The 13,934-nt window shown below is 37.3% G+C and overlaps 1 protein-coding gene across 5 annotated transcripts; it reads right to left on the bottom strand.

The window, feature by feature from the left end:
- Window positions 1-491: 491 nt before the first annotated feature.
- Window positions 492-13,782, bottom strand: LOC147386277 (DNA replication complex GINS protein PSF3-like). Of its 5 annotated transcripts, none has more exons than XM_086423132.1 (8): window positions 13,467-13,782; window positions 11,065-11,264; window positions 10,894-10,965; window positions 10,716-10,816; window positions 10,354-10,446; window positions 2,047-2,186; window positions 1,836-1,946; window positions 492-1,081 (listed from the first exon to the last, which is right to left on the bottom strand). In XM_086423132.1, the coding sequence occupies exons 2-7, from the start codon at window positions 11,107-11,109 to the stop codon at window positions 1,840-1,842; spliced, it is 558 nt and encodes a 185-aa protein (XP_086279258.1). In that variant the 5' UTR covers window positions 11,110-11,264; window positions 13,467-13,782; the 3' UTR covers window positions 492-1,081; window positions 1,836-1,839. The 5 variants fall into 5 exon arrangements, with proteins under 5 accessions (XP_086279258.1, XP_086279259.1, XP_086279256.1 ...); XM_086423133.1 differs by having other exon boundaries at window positions 504-1,081; window positions 1,840-1,946; window positions 11,065-11,276; XM_086423130.1 differs by having other exon boundaries at window positions 504-1,081; window positions 1,840-1,946.
- Between the last annotated feature and the right edge of the window lie 152 nt (window positions 13,783-13,934).

Below are 13,934 nucleotides of genomic sequence, written 5' to 3'. Positions count from 1 at the left end.
GCACAAGCCCATGCTATATACCCAAAATCCGATCCAATAACTTCAAGTTTGGAACAAGGATTTGGGCTTCCATAAGGATCCAATTTGATTCTACATCAACAATTTCCCTTGTCTCGAAGTGTGAGAAAGCATTTATTTCATGTTTGTTTGAATATATGAAATTTATTTATATTTTGAAAGGCTAATCAGAATTGGATCTAAATGTTAGGATCCAGTAAAACCGAATCCAATAATAATTCAATCCAATTCTCATTAGATCAAACCGAAACCTTGTCAGATTGGTCCCAAATAGATCCAATCTATACCCAATCCATTAACTACCTTGCCAAACACACCCTTTGCTATAAGAGACCAAGGTTTAAAATGTCATATCCATTGAATGTTACGGTTGATGAAAAAAACCGATACAGTATTGGCCAATACATTCAATGTTTTGCATCGCTCCACCAATATGTAGGGGTCAAAATGTTCTGTATCGATCTCCACCAATAACATTTTGTATAGGCCAATACATTTCCATATTTTAAACCATGTAAGAGACCCCTTTAAACTTTGGTTTCTATCATCTTTGGCCAACCCATTAGAGAAAATAAAAAAGGTCATCGGTTAATAATAGAAAGATAAATATAGAGTTGTGTTGAAGTAACATTGAAATGTACATCGATTCTGCCATTCTAACGTGGTGGTGCACACAACCATAAATGATTTTCACTTGTATCTTGATGAAAAACATCTATGGTTATGTGTGTCCACATCAGAATGTACAATCGATGTACATTTTAATGTTACTCCAGCATTATCCATATATTAAATAAACCAAAAGTGAATCCAACCAATCTTTCTGGGAATCTGAATCCATTTGTTTAGAACGGGTCAAAGCAATCCCAAAAAACAGGCTGGAACAGAGAAGGCAATAGAGGAACATTAGAACTAAAAGGGAGAGAGGGGGAGATTGATGATGGGTCATTATTTCCATTTTATTTCATCTCTGATTCTGAATGGGAGAGCTGGAGAAGCAGATGAAGGAGAGGACTAAAGACCTCAAGGCCTTCTTCAAACATGGACGGAAAGTCGTTGGTGTCTGCAAGAAAGGATGGTACAAGCTCAGAAGCAACCTCAAGATATAACAAAAAAGAACAATAGATTATGTAGAAAGAATCATTCTTCCAAAATAGATGATGGGAAATAATGAAAAGCTATGTTTTGGTTTATGATTTGATTGATATTATTGAGACTTTCAATGGTTTTTGATTATTCTCTATGCATTTTAATCGGTCTCTTACCATATGTGGATCAAAGGATGAAAGCAACCACCATGGCTCAAAAATTGTGTCAGCCAATACATGTAAGTATGACATTGACCCCAAAATATTGAATGTTTCAGGAATGTATTGGTTGAGAAATTATCGGTTTTTCTCTGGACTGAAACATTGCCTCAAGATAAGATTTTAAACATGGCAACAACAACAAACACATGATATCAATTGAAGGGTTATTTGTATTGTAGCTCACAATGTATCTGTATCAAAGAGATGATACTAATCATCTGATGGTTTACATGGATGATCAGCAATAATGAAGCTAACTTTGTTTACTGAAAAAATAGAGAGATTCAATTGCCACCCCAATTCATATGTAAATCAACAAAGAATTAGCACATCTTGGGGTGGTGTTAGCAAAAGTTAGTGTGGCAATAGAAGCTCTCTAAATAATATTCTCTGTTTTCTGGATGCTTCATCCGACAGTAAAATAACTTTCTAAGCGTTTCCATACATGCATTCAATCAAACTAGAAAAGTATTTAGCTGAGATTGCAAAGGGGAAGGACCAATGCACCTACTTAGTCGGCTTTCCTCTTTTTCCTGAGTATTGATGCTCTCTCAAACCTTGGCCCGCCCACCCGCCATTTCTTGAATGCTAACATTGAAGATCGAGCTGCTTCATACACTTCAAGAAAAAAAATGTTTCTCATAATTGTCGAGATTTGAATCATTGTAGATGAATGTAAGAATGAGAAGATAGTTTGACAATGTCACGTAAGTCTTACATTGAGTTTCTTCTTTCGTGAGAATTTTCAAAAACTTGGGAGCCACTGCAAATGCTGCACTATGTGCCTTGCTCAGAACTTCTTTGTACCTACCCGTAAATGCATATAGGAGGAAAGCCCCAATGGTTTTATCACCAACCCTGTTAATCAAAAAAAAAAAAAAAAGGCTCAGTGACAGAAACAGTCCTTTGTCTGTCTCTAACCTAATATAATATAGCTGCATGTGATCCAACTCTGTGTCGTATTCTCCAGACTTTTACCATTAAAATCATACTAAAACAAACATCTAAGTGTGATGCTTTAGATAGTTAGTAACCAATCCAATTAAGACCTTTGTAGCTTAGACACAAGAACAAGTGCTGTCAGACATACTGAACATGGGAACCACAACATGATGTTATGGCCATTGATAGAAACACTAAAAGATATAGATCACCATCATATCCATGGTTCAAAATATCCCCATCTAAGACATTCCGTTACTGTAAGGTATCAAGAAAATATACAATAGTATGTCTAGACATGAAATGTTCGTCATGAACCTCAATGCTACATTGTTTGGAGTCGCCACCATTCTTTTTTGGAAATGGGTGTGAATGGGCACCCGAATTGATTTTTTGAAACCTATTTTTTTCATGGCATTGTAGTGACTCTCATTCGTTGGAAAAGGGCAAAGTCTACCTAAGATCTAGGTAAGGAGATTCGATTAGAGGATGGGGAAGGTGTTAGGCACCCCATCTTCTCCACCAAAGGTGGTTACCTTGCTTGGCCATTTTATTTTGTAAAAACTTGAAAAAACAAATATTAAAAATGCATGAGAATGTATGACAAGGGTGGTGTGTGCATTAAAGTGAAATGTCCCATTTTCAAAAGGGTTTTGATTTCAAAGTGACATTAAGGGCATTCTATGGAAGAGAATGACCCATGTAGTCACATTGCATTTGGGAATATGAATGTAAATTTGAGCTTTTAGAGAGACTCCATGATGGAGTTCCCTTGAGGCCACAACCTTGATGCATGTATGCATGGCTAGAAACTTAGTGATTCACCCCATCAAGAGGGTGACACATTTCTTTATCATTGCCATGCATAGGTGAGTGTGTGCATTGTGTACAAGATGATACATTAGATTGGGGTGAAAAAGGTTTCAACCCCCATCCTTTCGATCGAACCTTAGTCTAATCTACCGGGGATGGGAGAGAGTATACATTACATCTTAGGGATTTCTAAAAAGAAAAGAAAAGAGAGGGTTAGAAGAAGAGAATGCAAATTTTGAAATAAGTAAATTACATCTTGAACCCCACCTTGTCCCTTGATGAACTTGAACCTTGAAAGGTAGACTTGAGAGTTGAATGAGATGGTTGAGGGTTGAGTGGGTTGAAGTTTAGAAGATGAGAGAGTGAGTAGAAATTTTGGTAGAATTTTAAGTTGAGAGATGGGGGTTTGAGAGCATGAGTTGTTAATAGAAAATGAGGGTATTTATAGAGTTTTTAGAGAACTTTTGGGGATAAAGTGATCCAACCCTAAAAATAAAGAAAATGGACATAGGGTTTAGGTTATTTCTTATTGAAATTTTCATTTGTATGAGGGCAAAGATGACATTTGTGAAGAAATCCTAAAAACATTATTTGATATTTGGTTTTTTGATAAATAGAGGGGAGAGAATAAAAGTACTTTTGAGAGGATGAATAGGGGAGTGACATGTGTAAATGTGAAGTGGTAGGTGAAAAGTAGACCTTGGTTCATTTGTAAATAACTTATAAAGCAAATGTGTAAGAATATTTTTTAAAATGGACCAATGGGAGAACAAAGTACTTTTTGGGAGGTGAGTAGGAGAATGACATGTGTAAAGGTGAAGTGGTAGGTGAAAAGTAGATCTTGGTTCATTTGTAAATAACTCATAAAGCAAGGGTGAATGTATGTTTTTGAAATGGACTAATGGGAGACTCTATGTATGTACTTGAAGATTCCCACCTTTTGAGGGTATGATTGGAAGTTTTCTCACCTTTATGGATTATTACTAAAGACCAAATAACTTTTTTGGTTTGACTAAACTTTTTGAGAAGGGCATTCTTGAATTTTTACAAAAGGAAAGTTGACCTTCTAATTAGATGATGCATTGGGTATTGGGGACTTATGAGGTATTGTAGAAGAATCTGGAAATCTGATCTCATAGAATCAAGAAAATAGGATATTCTTCTTGATTATTCTTGATTACTCTTAACTTTCTAGAATATTCTTGTAATGTTCTACAATAGGATAGTTGGTTTATTATTCTAGAATATTCTTGAAGTTCTAGATTATTCTTGTAATAGGATAGTTGGTCTATAAATACCACTATTGGGGCATTTGTAATGATCATCCAAGAATTCTCAATAAATTCAATTTTTCTACATGGTATCAGAGCACTAGGTTCTGATCTAGGAATTACCTATGGCGGGTCAAAATCCGTGGAAGACGGCTTTAACCGGTGCGACTAGTAAGGACTCAGTGGTGTCAGGGGAAAGCACCACAAGTCCGAACCTGAACTCTTCCATCTCATTTAGTGGTTCAGAAGGGTCCACGAATTCGTTCCAATTAAATATCCACCGTCTAAATGGAAAAAACTACACGGAATGGTCGCAAATCGTTCGTTTAATTTTGGAAGGCAAGGGGAAGCTTGGATATTTGACAGGAGAAGTGACAAAACCTGCCGATGTAGATTCGACTCTCAAGACCTGGAAATCAGAAAATTCTTTGATTATTGCGTGGTTAGTGAACTCAATGGAACCCGCAATTGGCAAGCCCTTCATGTTCCTGCCGACGGCCAAAGATGTTTGGGAAGCAGTCAGGGATACGTATTCCGATCTAGAAAATTCTTCGCAGATTTTTTGTTTAAAATCCAAACTTTGGCACGCGAAACAAGGTGACCGAGATGTAACCTCTTACTACAACGAGTTGATGACATTGTGGCAGGAGTTAGACCTCTGTTATGATGATGTCTGGGAGTGTGCAATGATAGTATCCGGTTCATGAAACGACAGGAGAATGATCGTGTATTTATGTTCTTAGCAGGACTTAACAAAGAATTAGACGAGGTGCGGGGCCGAATTTTAAGGAAAACTCCTCTGCCAACAATTCGTGAGACCTTCTCAGATGTTCGGAGAGAAGAAGCACGGCAGAGTGTGATGCTTAACAACAAATCGGTTCCTAGTACTACTAACTCGGAAGTAGAAAGTTCTGCCCTTGTAACTCGAGATTTTCAGGAGGAGGTAAAAAAGGATGGTAAGCGTTCTGAACGGCCGTGGTGCGATCACTGGAAGAAGAAGTCTAGTGGAGCGGGGCGTGCACTTCAGGCCAGTGTCTCGGATCAAGAGCAGCAGTCTTCTTCAAATTCGTTTCCTTTCACCAAGGAGCAGATAGACCAACTGTACAAGATTCTCGAGTCTCAGAAAAATCCTACTTGTTCTTTGGCTCAAAAAGGTAATTACCTGAAAACAGCTCTCATTGATGTCAACCTTGATCGCACCTGGATCATCGATTCAGGTGCAACCGATCATATGACAGGGTTGTCAAATTCTTTTTTCTTCGTATAATCCTTATTATGGTAATCAGAAAATTAAGATTGCAGATGGCTCTCTTTCAGCCATTGCAGGAAAATGTTCTATTATAGTATCTCCATCACTCACTCTTCACGTTCCCAAACTTTCCTGTAATCTTTTGTCTGTCAGCAAGCTAGCCCGTGATCAAAATTGTCAAACTACCTTTTTCCCAACTCATTGTGTGTTCCAGGATTTGACCTCGGGGAGGATGATTGGCAGTGCTAAACAGAGTGGAGGACTCTACTTCCTTGATGATGGATCTGAATCGAGGCGACAATCTCAACAAATAAGTTCCTGCTTTGAATCTATTTCTGTTTCCAATAATAATATTATGTTATGGCATTTAAGATTAGGTCATCCAAGTTTCAAATATTTAAAACATTTATTTTCTAAGTTGTTTGGCAATAAAGATCCATCTATGTTTCATTGTGAAATATGTGAATTTGCAAAACACCACCGTACATCTTTTCCTTCACAACCATATAAACCATCAAAACCTTTCACTATTATTCACAGTGATGTTTGGGGTCCTAATAAGATAAGTACACCTTCTAGCAAGATATGGTTCATCACATTTACGGATGATCATACTCGACTCTGCTGGATGTATTTATTGAAAGAAAAATCAGAGGCCGAACGCGTTTTTAAAAATTTTTACAATATGGTGCAGACTCAATTTCAAACTAACATACAAGTTTTCAGGAGTGATAATGGGAAAGAGTATTTTAACACGACCTTGGGAAATTTTTTTCTTGAAAAAGGAATAATTCATCACAGTTCTTGCATCGATACACCCCAACAGAATGGTGTTGCAGAAAGAAAAAATAAACATCTGTTGGAGGTGGCTCGTGCATTACTTTTTACAACTAAAGTTCCCAAGTATCTATGGAGAGAGGCTGTTTTAACTGCTGCGTACTTAATAAACAGAATGCCCTCCAAAGTTTTACAATTTCGAACTCCTTTCCAAGTTTTCACAAATTGTTTTCCAACTACTAGACTTTCTGCTGATCTACCTTAAAAATATTTGGTTGTACGGTTTTTGTTCATGAACATCGAAAAATTGGAAAACTTGAGCCCAGAGCTATAAAATGTGTCTTCATTGGTTACTCCCCAACTCAGAAAGGCTATAAATGTTTTGTCTCGATATCGAAAAAATGTTTTGTCACAATGAATGTTACATTTTTTGAAAAACAACCATATTTTAAGGATATTCATCTTCAGGGGGAGATTTTTAAGGAAGATTCATTTAACTCGGGCAATGTTTTTCTCTCAGATGATGTGTTTCTCTTGCAAGAATCTGAGTCTAGTATCTCTGCACCTACAGTAAATGACCAAGATTCATTCCTTGAAAATCCTCCTATTATGAGTGATGTTTCCCCTGAGTCTAGACCTACATTTGAAAAATAATTTAAAAATCAAAATTCTGAACAACAAATTTTGGAAACCGAAAATAAGGAACAACCTACTATAATGTCACAACATGATAATAGATTCAAGGATGGTGACCGAACTTGGAAAGGGATTGTTTACTTGAAAAAGAATCATAAGAAAAGGAAAGACGAATTGACTCTACAACACAGCCATGATTCTGAACCAAGGACGAATCAACAATCTGAGTCTGTTACAGGTAATTCTCTTTCTCTTTCCAACAGTCAGTCTAAGCCTTCTGATTTAGACATTCTTATAGCTCTTCGTAAAGGGGTTAGATCTTATACTAGTAATCCACTGTCTAAATTTGTATCATACTCGAAATTGTCATCATCTCGTGCTGCTTTTACCTCTCAATTGTCCAGTGTAGAAATTCCTAATAGTGTACAGGAGGCTCTAAAGGTTCCAAAGTGGAAGGAAGCAATACTTGAAGAGATGAAAGCTCTTGAGAAGAACAATACTTGGAGTGTTGAGGCGTTGCCAACTGGGAAGACCACTGTGGGTTGTAAATGGGTCTTTACTGTGAAGTACAACTCTGATGGTTCAGTGGAAAGATACAAGGCTAGGTTGGTGGCAAAGGGATTCACCCAGACATATGGCATTGATTATTCTGAGACTTTTGCTCCTGTTGCAAAATTAAACACGGTGAGAGTACTTTTATCTATTGCTGCTAATCTGGACTGGCCCTTGCAACAACTAGATGTGAAGAATGCCTTCCTCAATGGTGACTTGGAGGAAGAAGTGTACATGGATAGTCCACCGGGCTTTGAGGAGAAGTTTGGCTCAAGAATATGCAAACTAAAAAAGTCCCTGTATGGTCTCAAACAGTCTCCAAGGGCTTGGTTTGAGAAGTTTACACAGTTTGTCAAAAAACAAGGATATTCTCAAGAACAAGCTGATCATACCTTGTTTTTCAAGTTTTCTCATGAAGGAAAGGTTGCTGCGCTAATAGTTTATGTTGATGATATTATTCTCACAGGTGATGATGTGATCGAAATAGAGAGATTGAAGAAGAGCCTTGCTTTAGAATTCGAAATCAAGGATTTGGGAGCACTAAGATATTTCCTTGGCATGGAAGTTGCTCGTTCAAGGAAAGGAATCGTTGTCTCTCAACGAAAGTATATTCTTGATCTTTTGAAGGAAACCGGGTTAAGTGGTTGCAGATCGGCTGAGACTCCCATGGATCCCAATGTAAAGCTTTGGGAAGAGGGAAGTGTTCCTGTTGATACTGGTAGATACCAGAGATTGGTTGGAAAACTAATCTATTTATCTCATACTCGACCGGATATTGCCTTCTCTGTTAGTGTTGTTAGTCAATTTATGCACGCATCTTATGAAGAACACCTCGAGGTGGTCTATCGAATTTTGAGATATTTAAAGTCTACTCCTGGAAAAGGTCTGTTTTTCAAAAAGACAAATCAAATGAGTGTTGAGGTATTTACTGATGCAGATTGGGCAGGTTCAGTGAATGACAGGAGATCTACTTCAGGGTATTGCACCTTTTTGTGGGGAAACTTGGTTACCTGGCGAAGCAAGAAGCAAAATGTTGTTGCCAGAAGTAGCGCAGAGGCTGAGTTTAGAGCAATGGCTCAAGGGATTTGTGAGGTATTGTGGATATACAAAATCCTCGAAGAACTCAAGATGACTGTGGAACTTCCTCTGAAGCTGTACTGCGACAATAAGGCTGCAATAAGTATTGCTCACAATCCTGTCCAGCATGATAGGACGAAGCACATTGAGATTGATCGACATTTCATTAAGGAAAAAATTGAAGCTGGAACTGTTTGCTTGCCGTTTGTGCCTTCTAGTCAGCAAACAGCCGACATCTTGACTAAGGGGCTTGCTAGACCTAACTTTGAACATCTGATAAGCAAGTTGGGCATGATTGACATCTATGCACCAACTTGAGGAGGAGTGTAGAAGAATCCGGAAATCTGATCTCATAGAATCAAGAAAATAGGATATTCTTCTTGATTATTCTTGATTACTCTTAACTTTCTAGAATATTCTTGTAATGTTCTACAATAGGATAGTTGGTTTATTATTCTAGAATATTCTTGAAGTTCTAGATTATTCTTGTAATAGGATAGTTGGTCTATAAATACCACTATTGGGGCATTTGTAATGATCATCCAAGAATTCTCAATAAATTCAATTTTTCTACAGGTATCAACATGTGTCATCTTGTGAAGGGATAAGAGAATGGACTTGAAGTGGGCTTGGTGTTGGGTTTGGGTTTGGATTAGGATATGGACTTGGGTTAGGATATGGGTGATGGATATAGGTTTAAAGTGGATTAGGGACAAGGTATGGGCATGGAATTATATGAAATGCAATAAGTATGCATGTATGCATGAATAATGATGCCAAGTGGCAATGCGGGTCCATTGAGAGGCTTAAGTCTAAGTCGGAATCAATTCGAGGAAATTTGGATTTTCCTAACGGGTTCGTGCAAATTGGGGCGTCTACAATATGCATCAGCATACAATCTTGAATCAGAAAATTAAGATAATTAGAAACTTTGTCTTTAGTTCCATCACTAATATATTTTCACTAAACATCACATTTGGTGTCTAATTAAGCATTTTTTTTATAGATAGTGTCTAATTAAGCATTAAAACTAGTGTAGCATAATGTATACCACTGCATGTATATTGGAAGTTGGAAATATACCATTATTTTTGTGCATTGCCTTTCTCATTCCAAAACTATTTTTACTCTCCGAGATGCTGAACAAGAGTATAATACCAAGATTTTAAACCTTGATCGCATCATCCATAAATGGTAGGCATACTTGGATGAGGACAGCTGTGTTTTTTTTTAATCTCTATTTCATGGACAAGGCACCCCATTTGATGGGGTCCTCTCAAGATCTACTGGGCCAGTAATAGAATTGAGTGAATGATCCAACCTAGCATAATACTTATTTGTGGATCGCTCATAATATTCAATCATGAAACCATTGGTTGAGTAGTCGATTGGTTGGATTGGTGGCCAACGGAGATTAATGAGACCTATCAATATTGACTGCCAACCTACATGCATAGCACAAGTAGGTTGGTTGTCCTGACTAAAGTATTCCCTGTAAAAATTTGATCAATAAAGATAAAAAAATCTAGACAAAAAACAGAAACTTCGAAAGTTTATAAATGATGCCAAAAAGAACAAAAAAGGTTTTCTTATAGCGTGCTTTATATGTACCCCAGAAAATGTAATTTTGAAGATGTGCCAATAGTTTTGAAGACATGCAGATTCGTAGTTAAAGATATGGATACAAGAAATATGGAGAGAAACTCACAGGGGGGAAACCTTGCATCCCAACTCATAGAAGTAGGGGCAGCGACTCCTTAGATCGACACATGGAGCATCGGCCTGTATTTCCTTCCTTGTCCTGGCAATGTCGCGAAATCCAAATTAAATATAGGAACGTAAATAAAAAATACAGTCAGTTATTACATCTTTGAAACTGTGCTTGGGTCAGCACTGGAAGCAGCTGTATTCCAGGCCAGTGCTTTACACAGCAGTTACCGTGTAGTCCACTTGTTCAATAGGTACCATCTACGAAATCTCCTAGGCACAACGATTGGTTTGATTGGATTCCTGATCTGTCATATTTGATTCAATAGTTTTTTTTTTCAACCAAAGAATTGAGTGGATTACTTTTGATTGAAACAGGAGGGCACAGTGACTGATACTGCTTGTCTTAAGTGTAACTCCTGGGCAAGCCAGAAAGGCAGCTCTACTTTTGCACCTTGTTCAACCTGAGCAACACAAACAGAAACCATAAGAATGCCATTGATAATTTTCTCTTATGGTCCATGTTATGATCAAGACATACACTGTTTGTTTCTGCACTAGGATCAAGCAGTCCAACTCCATTTGCCCCTACTTGAAAAACAGCCGAGATGAGCTGCAAAAAACAAAAAAAAAATAAAATTAGGACTGGTGGAGGTATTAGGGTGTGCATGAGGTACATTCACACTCTCGCTTTGACTCCATTAGTACTTACCTCCTCCTCCATGATAATGTCGTCAATGTCGAAATACCGTGCCATTTCTGACCAAAAGTCACAGCTTGATATTGTTTTCTCTTTCAGTTGCTCTCTAATAGATTCTATTGATGCAGAAGTGCAACTCCGTATCACTTTAAACCTTGCAAGCTTGCTTCACCCATCAAGTTATCTTATTATCCCATCTAGCACAATGACAGCTGTGAATGCAACTAAAAGGAGATTTATGAACTATATATTGAATATAAAGTTCAATTAATTAAAGTACTGTTTTACTAAAGAAGAAAACTAAATTTAATACTTCCAATTCCAAGCTCCATAAAGCCTTCAGTGACCTCTGAGTGGATGTAGTTGTCCAAGGGAAAGAATGAATAGTTAAGAAAATTAAGCTATGTTTGAGGGGTTCCATTTCCCAGAATTTTAGCACACAATTTCCGTAAAAAAGTGGAATCCTTTGGATGGACTATAGGCTTTCACTGTCTGCCTTGAATAGAAAACTTTACAGATTTCAAATGCATACAACTTTTGCATCTCTAACCACATTTCTAATAAGATTTTACTCAAGGGCAGTATGCAAGCATGGTAGTGATAGAACGAGTGTGAATAATTTGCTCCAAATAAACTGCAACAATAGACCACTAGAGTGAGTGGTGAAGTTTATATACTGCATATTAGTACCTGTTGATATAACAGAAGAACACCACCCTCTCGAGCCCTGTTAGATAACTTCTAAGTTCAAGATTGGAAACTTGAAAATCCAATTTTTTTTTTATATAACAAGTACAATACTAGCCATTTAATGACTAAGCAAAAGTGAGTTGGCATAGTAGTTGTGATCATGACACATGAAACAAATTTTCATTTTGTCTCAGAATGTCTTGGTCTAAGACTTACACACAATTCTCATCTTGTTTGCTAAAAAACCCAAATCTTAGTCCTAGTTCTCACCATTTGAGAAAATGGGTCATTGTGAAATCAAATCTTGTTGATTCCGTCACTTCACGCAGATCTCTTACAATATATGTCGGCACCTTCTTCATGTAAGTAAGATATACCAGCATGAGTGTAGGGCATTGCAAATATGGATATGTGGTGTACAACTTACCCCAAAACAATTAATCGGACACACAATTCAGTTGTTCTAGATTAAGGGGAATAACTGAAATAGATTAATATTGCAGATCCCAAATAATTGATATAAAGCTTTTGTGACGATAATGGGCATTACAATAAAAGAAGGTCAAATTGTCATCCTTCAGAGGATTAGTCCTACTATTCATGTTTGGTTTTAGATGATTCACACATCTTTTGGGGTTAAGCTCTTTCATGTTGATACAAGATGCTTCCTAGCTGCTCCTGCTACTACTTCATTCAATTGATGTTGTGTACGCGTGAAAGATACATACAATTGTAAAGAACTCACAAAGCAGAAGCTTCACCACTGTATGCGTGACTGCATGTTTATGCCCTTCAACCTTTGTAACTCTTTTTGAGCTCTACAAGCTATGAAATCATGCTGGAGATGATAAGATAGTAGACCAAAGCGAATCTACATATAAAATTATGATGATTCTCCCTTCAAAACCTCAATTTGTACCCAATTCGGTTCTTCAACGGAGAGGGAACAATCAAAAGCCCAATTGGGTCGTGCCTAGTTCCAGCTCTCACAGTGGGTACTTCCCATTTTCCTATCATTTTTTTAAAGCTTTAACAACATTAATAGGAAAGAAACCTTTTTTTTTTTTGCAGAATCAATCCTCATAGAAGCTTTAACACAACAAAAAACCTAATATTTCCAAAAGATCAACGCTCAGAATAAGCTTTAATTGAAGAAAAACCAGTAAAAAACCCTGACTACCTCCTTTTCGAATTCGAAGGAGGAGAGTAAGGGTGTGTTTGGAAGCGGTACTTGGTCGGGCTTGGAATTGGAGTTGATGTTGGTTGAAAACTCTAAAATAAACTGCAGCATTTGGTCTTTGTGTAGGAATTCCATCCAAGAATTGTACACAACTTCAAATTTAAAAAAAAAAAAAACAGTTTTGATGAGAGCCAGCGAGGATCGTTCGTTCTTCAAATGAATTCTGAATTATAATTTAGGCAACCGGAAAACACATAAGCCCTATGATAAACAATTACCTAGACATAATAATCAGCAGTAACTCTAATTACTAGAATAACATGGCCAAGTAAGGAAATTAAATCTAGAATAACATGCCCTAACAAGACAAATTTCCTATTTGAGATCTGAATCTGATCACAAGTTTTGCAAGTAACCTACCCTTCCCACATTTTGGGAGAAGGAATAATTTTTTCAGGCATTTTATCAAACAAATTATGTGCACCCAAACTCACAGAGAGAGAGAGAGAGAGAGAGAGAGAGAGAGAGAGAGAGATTCGCATACTTGACATCTGCTAATTTATTTCTCGATTTCTTTGCAACCAATTTCTTCAGTAATCATCGAGCATGAAATGAAAGAAATGAAGTTTAAAGAGGGAAATTTCAAAAACCCAAGGCGGGAGAGTGAGGAGTACTGGAAAGTTAGTGCTGATCTCTAGAAAAAAGAGTGCTGATCTCTAGAAATCCCTTTGAACTAAACGGTTTTTCTCCCATCCCAGTCATTCGTTGGATAGTGTAGACAAGTCTAATGTGTGATATAAGTCGTCAACATCGGCGTAAAACACCCGGGTTCGAATCGCCTGCAATTTAATCTGTGCGACAAAATTAACATGGCCTTGACAGGTTGTCCTTACGTCTTCATACGGAGATTCAAAATTACAAAATTACCCTAACAAAATCCACCTAATCAGACCTAATATTTCCATTAATTAAGCAAAATTAAGAGGGCATTACAGTAATTATCCCATCCCTC

The sequence above is a fragment of the Akebia trifoliata genome, chromosome 14, assembly GCF_017979445.1.
Source record: "Akebia trifoliata isolate Shusen 1 chromosome 14, ASM1797944v1, whole genome shotgun sequence".
Lineage (NCBI taxonomy): Eukaryota > Viridiplantae > Streptophyta > Magnoliopsida > Ranunculales > Lardizabalaceae > Akebia > Akebia trifoliata.
The sequence above is the reverse complement of the archived record's forward strand: the minus strand, read 5'-3'. Positions and strand labels throughout refer to the sequence as shown.

What these genes read in the sequence shown, in the direction of transcription:
- LOC147386277 (XM_086423132.1), bottom strand. Translation starts at nt 11,109, where the DNA reads ATGGCACGGTATTTCGACATTGACGACATTATCATGGAGGAGGAG. An exon ending in CCCTCCTGTTTCAATCAAAA is followed by an intron (nt 10,447 to 10,715) that starts GTAATCCACTCA and finishes CGACATTGCCAG; the next exon opens with GACAAGGAAGGAAATACAGG. An exon ending in CACGAAAGAAGAAACTCAAT is followed by an intron (nt 1,947 to 2,046) that starts GTAAGACTTACG and finishes TTTTTCTTGAAG; the next exon opens with TGTATGAAGCAGCTCGATCT.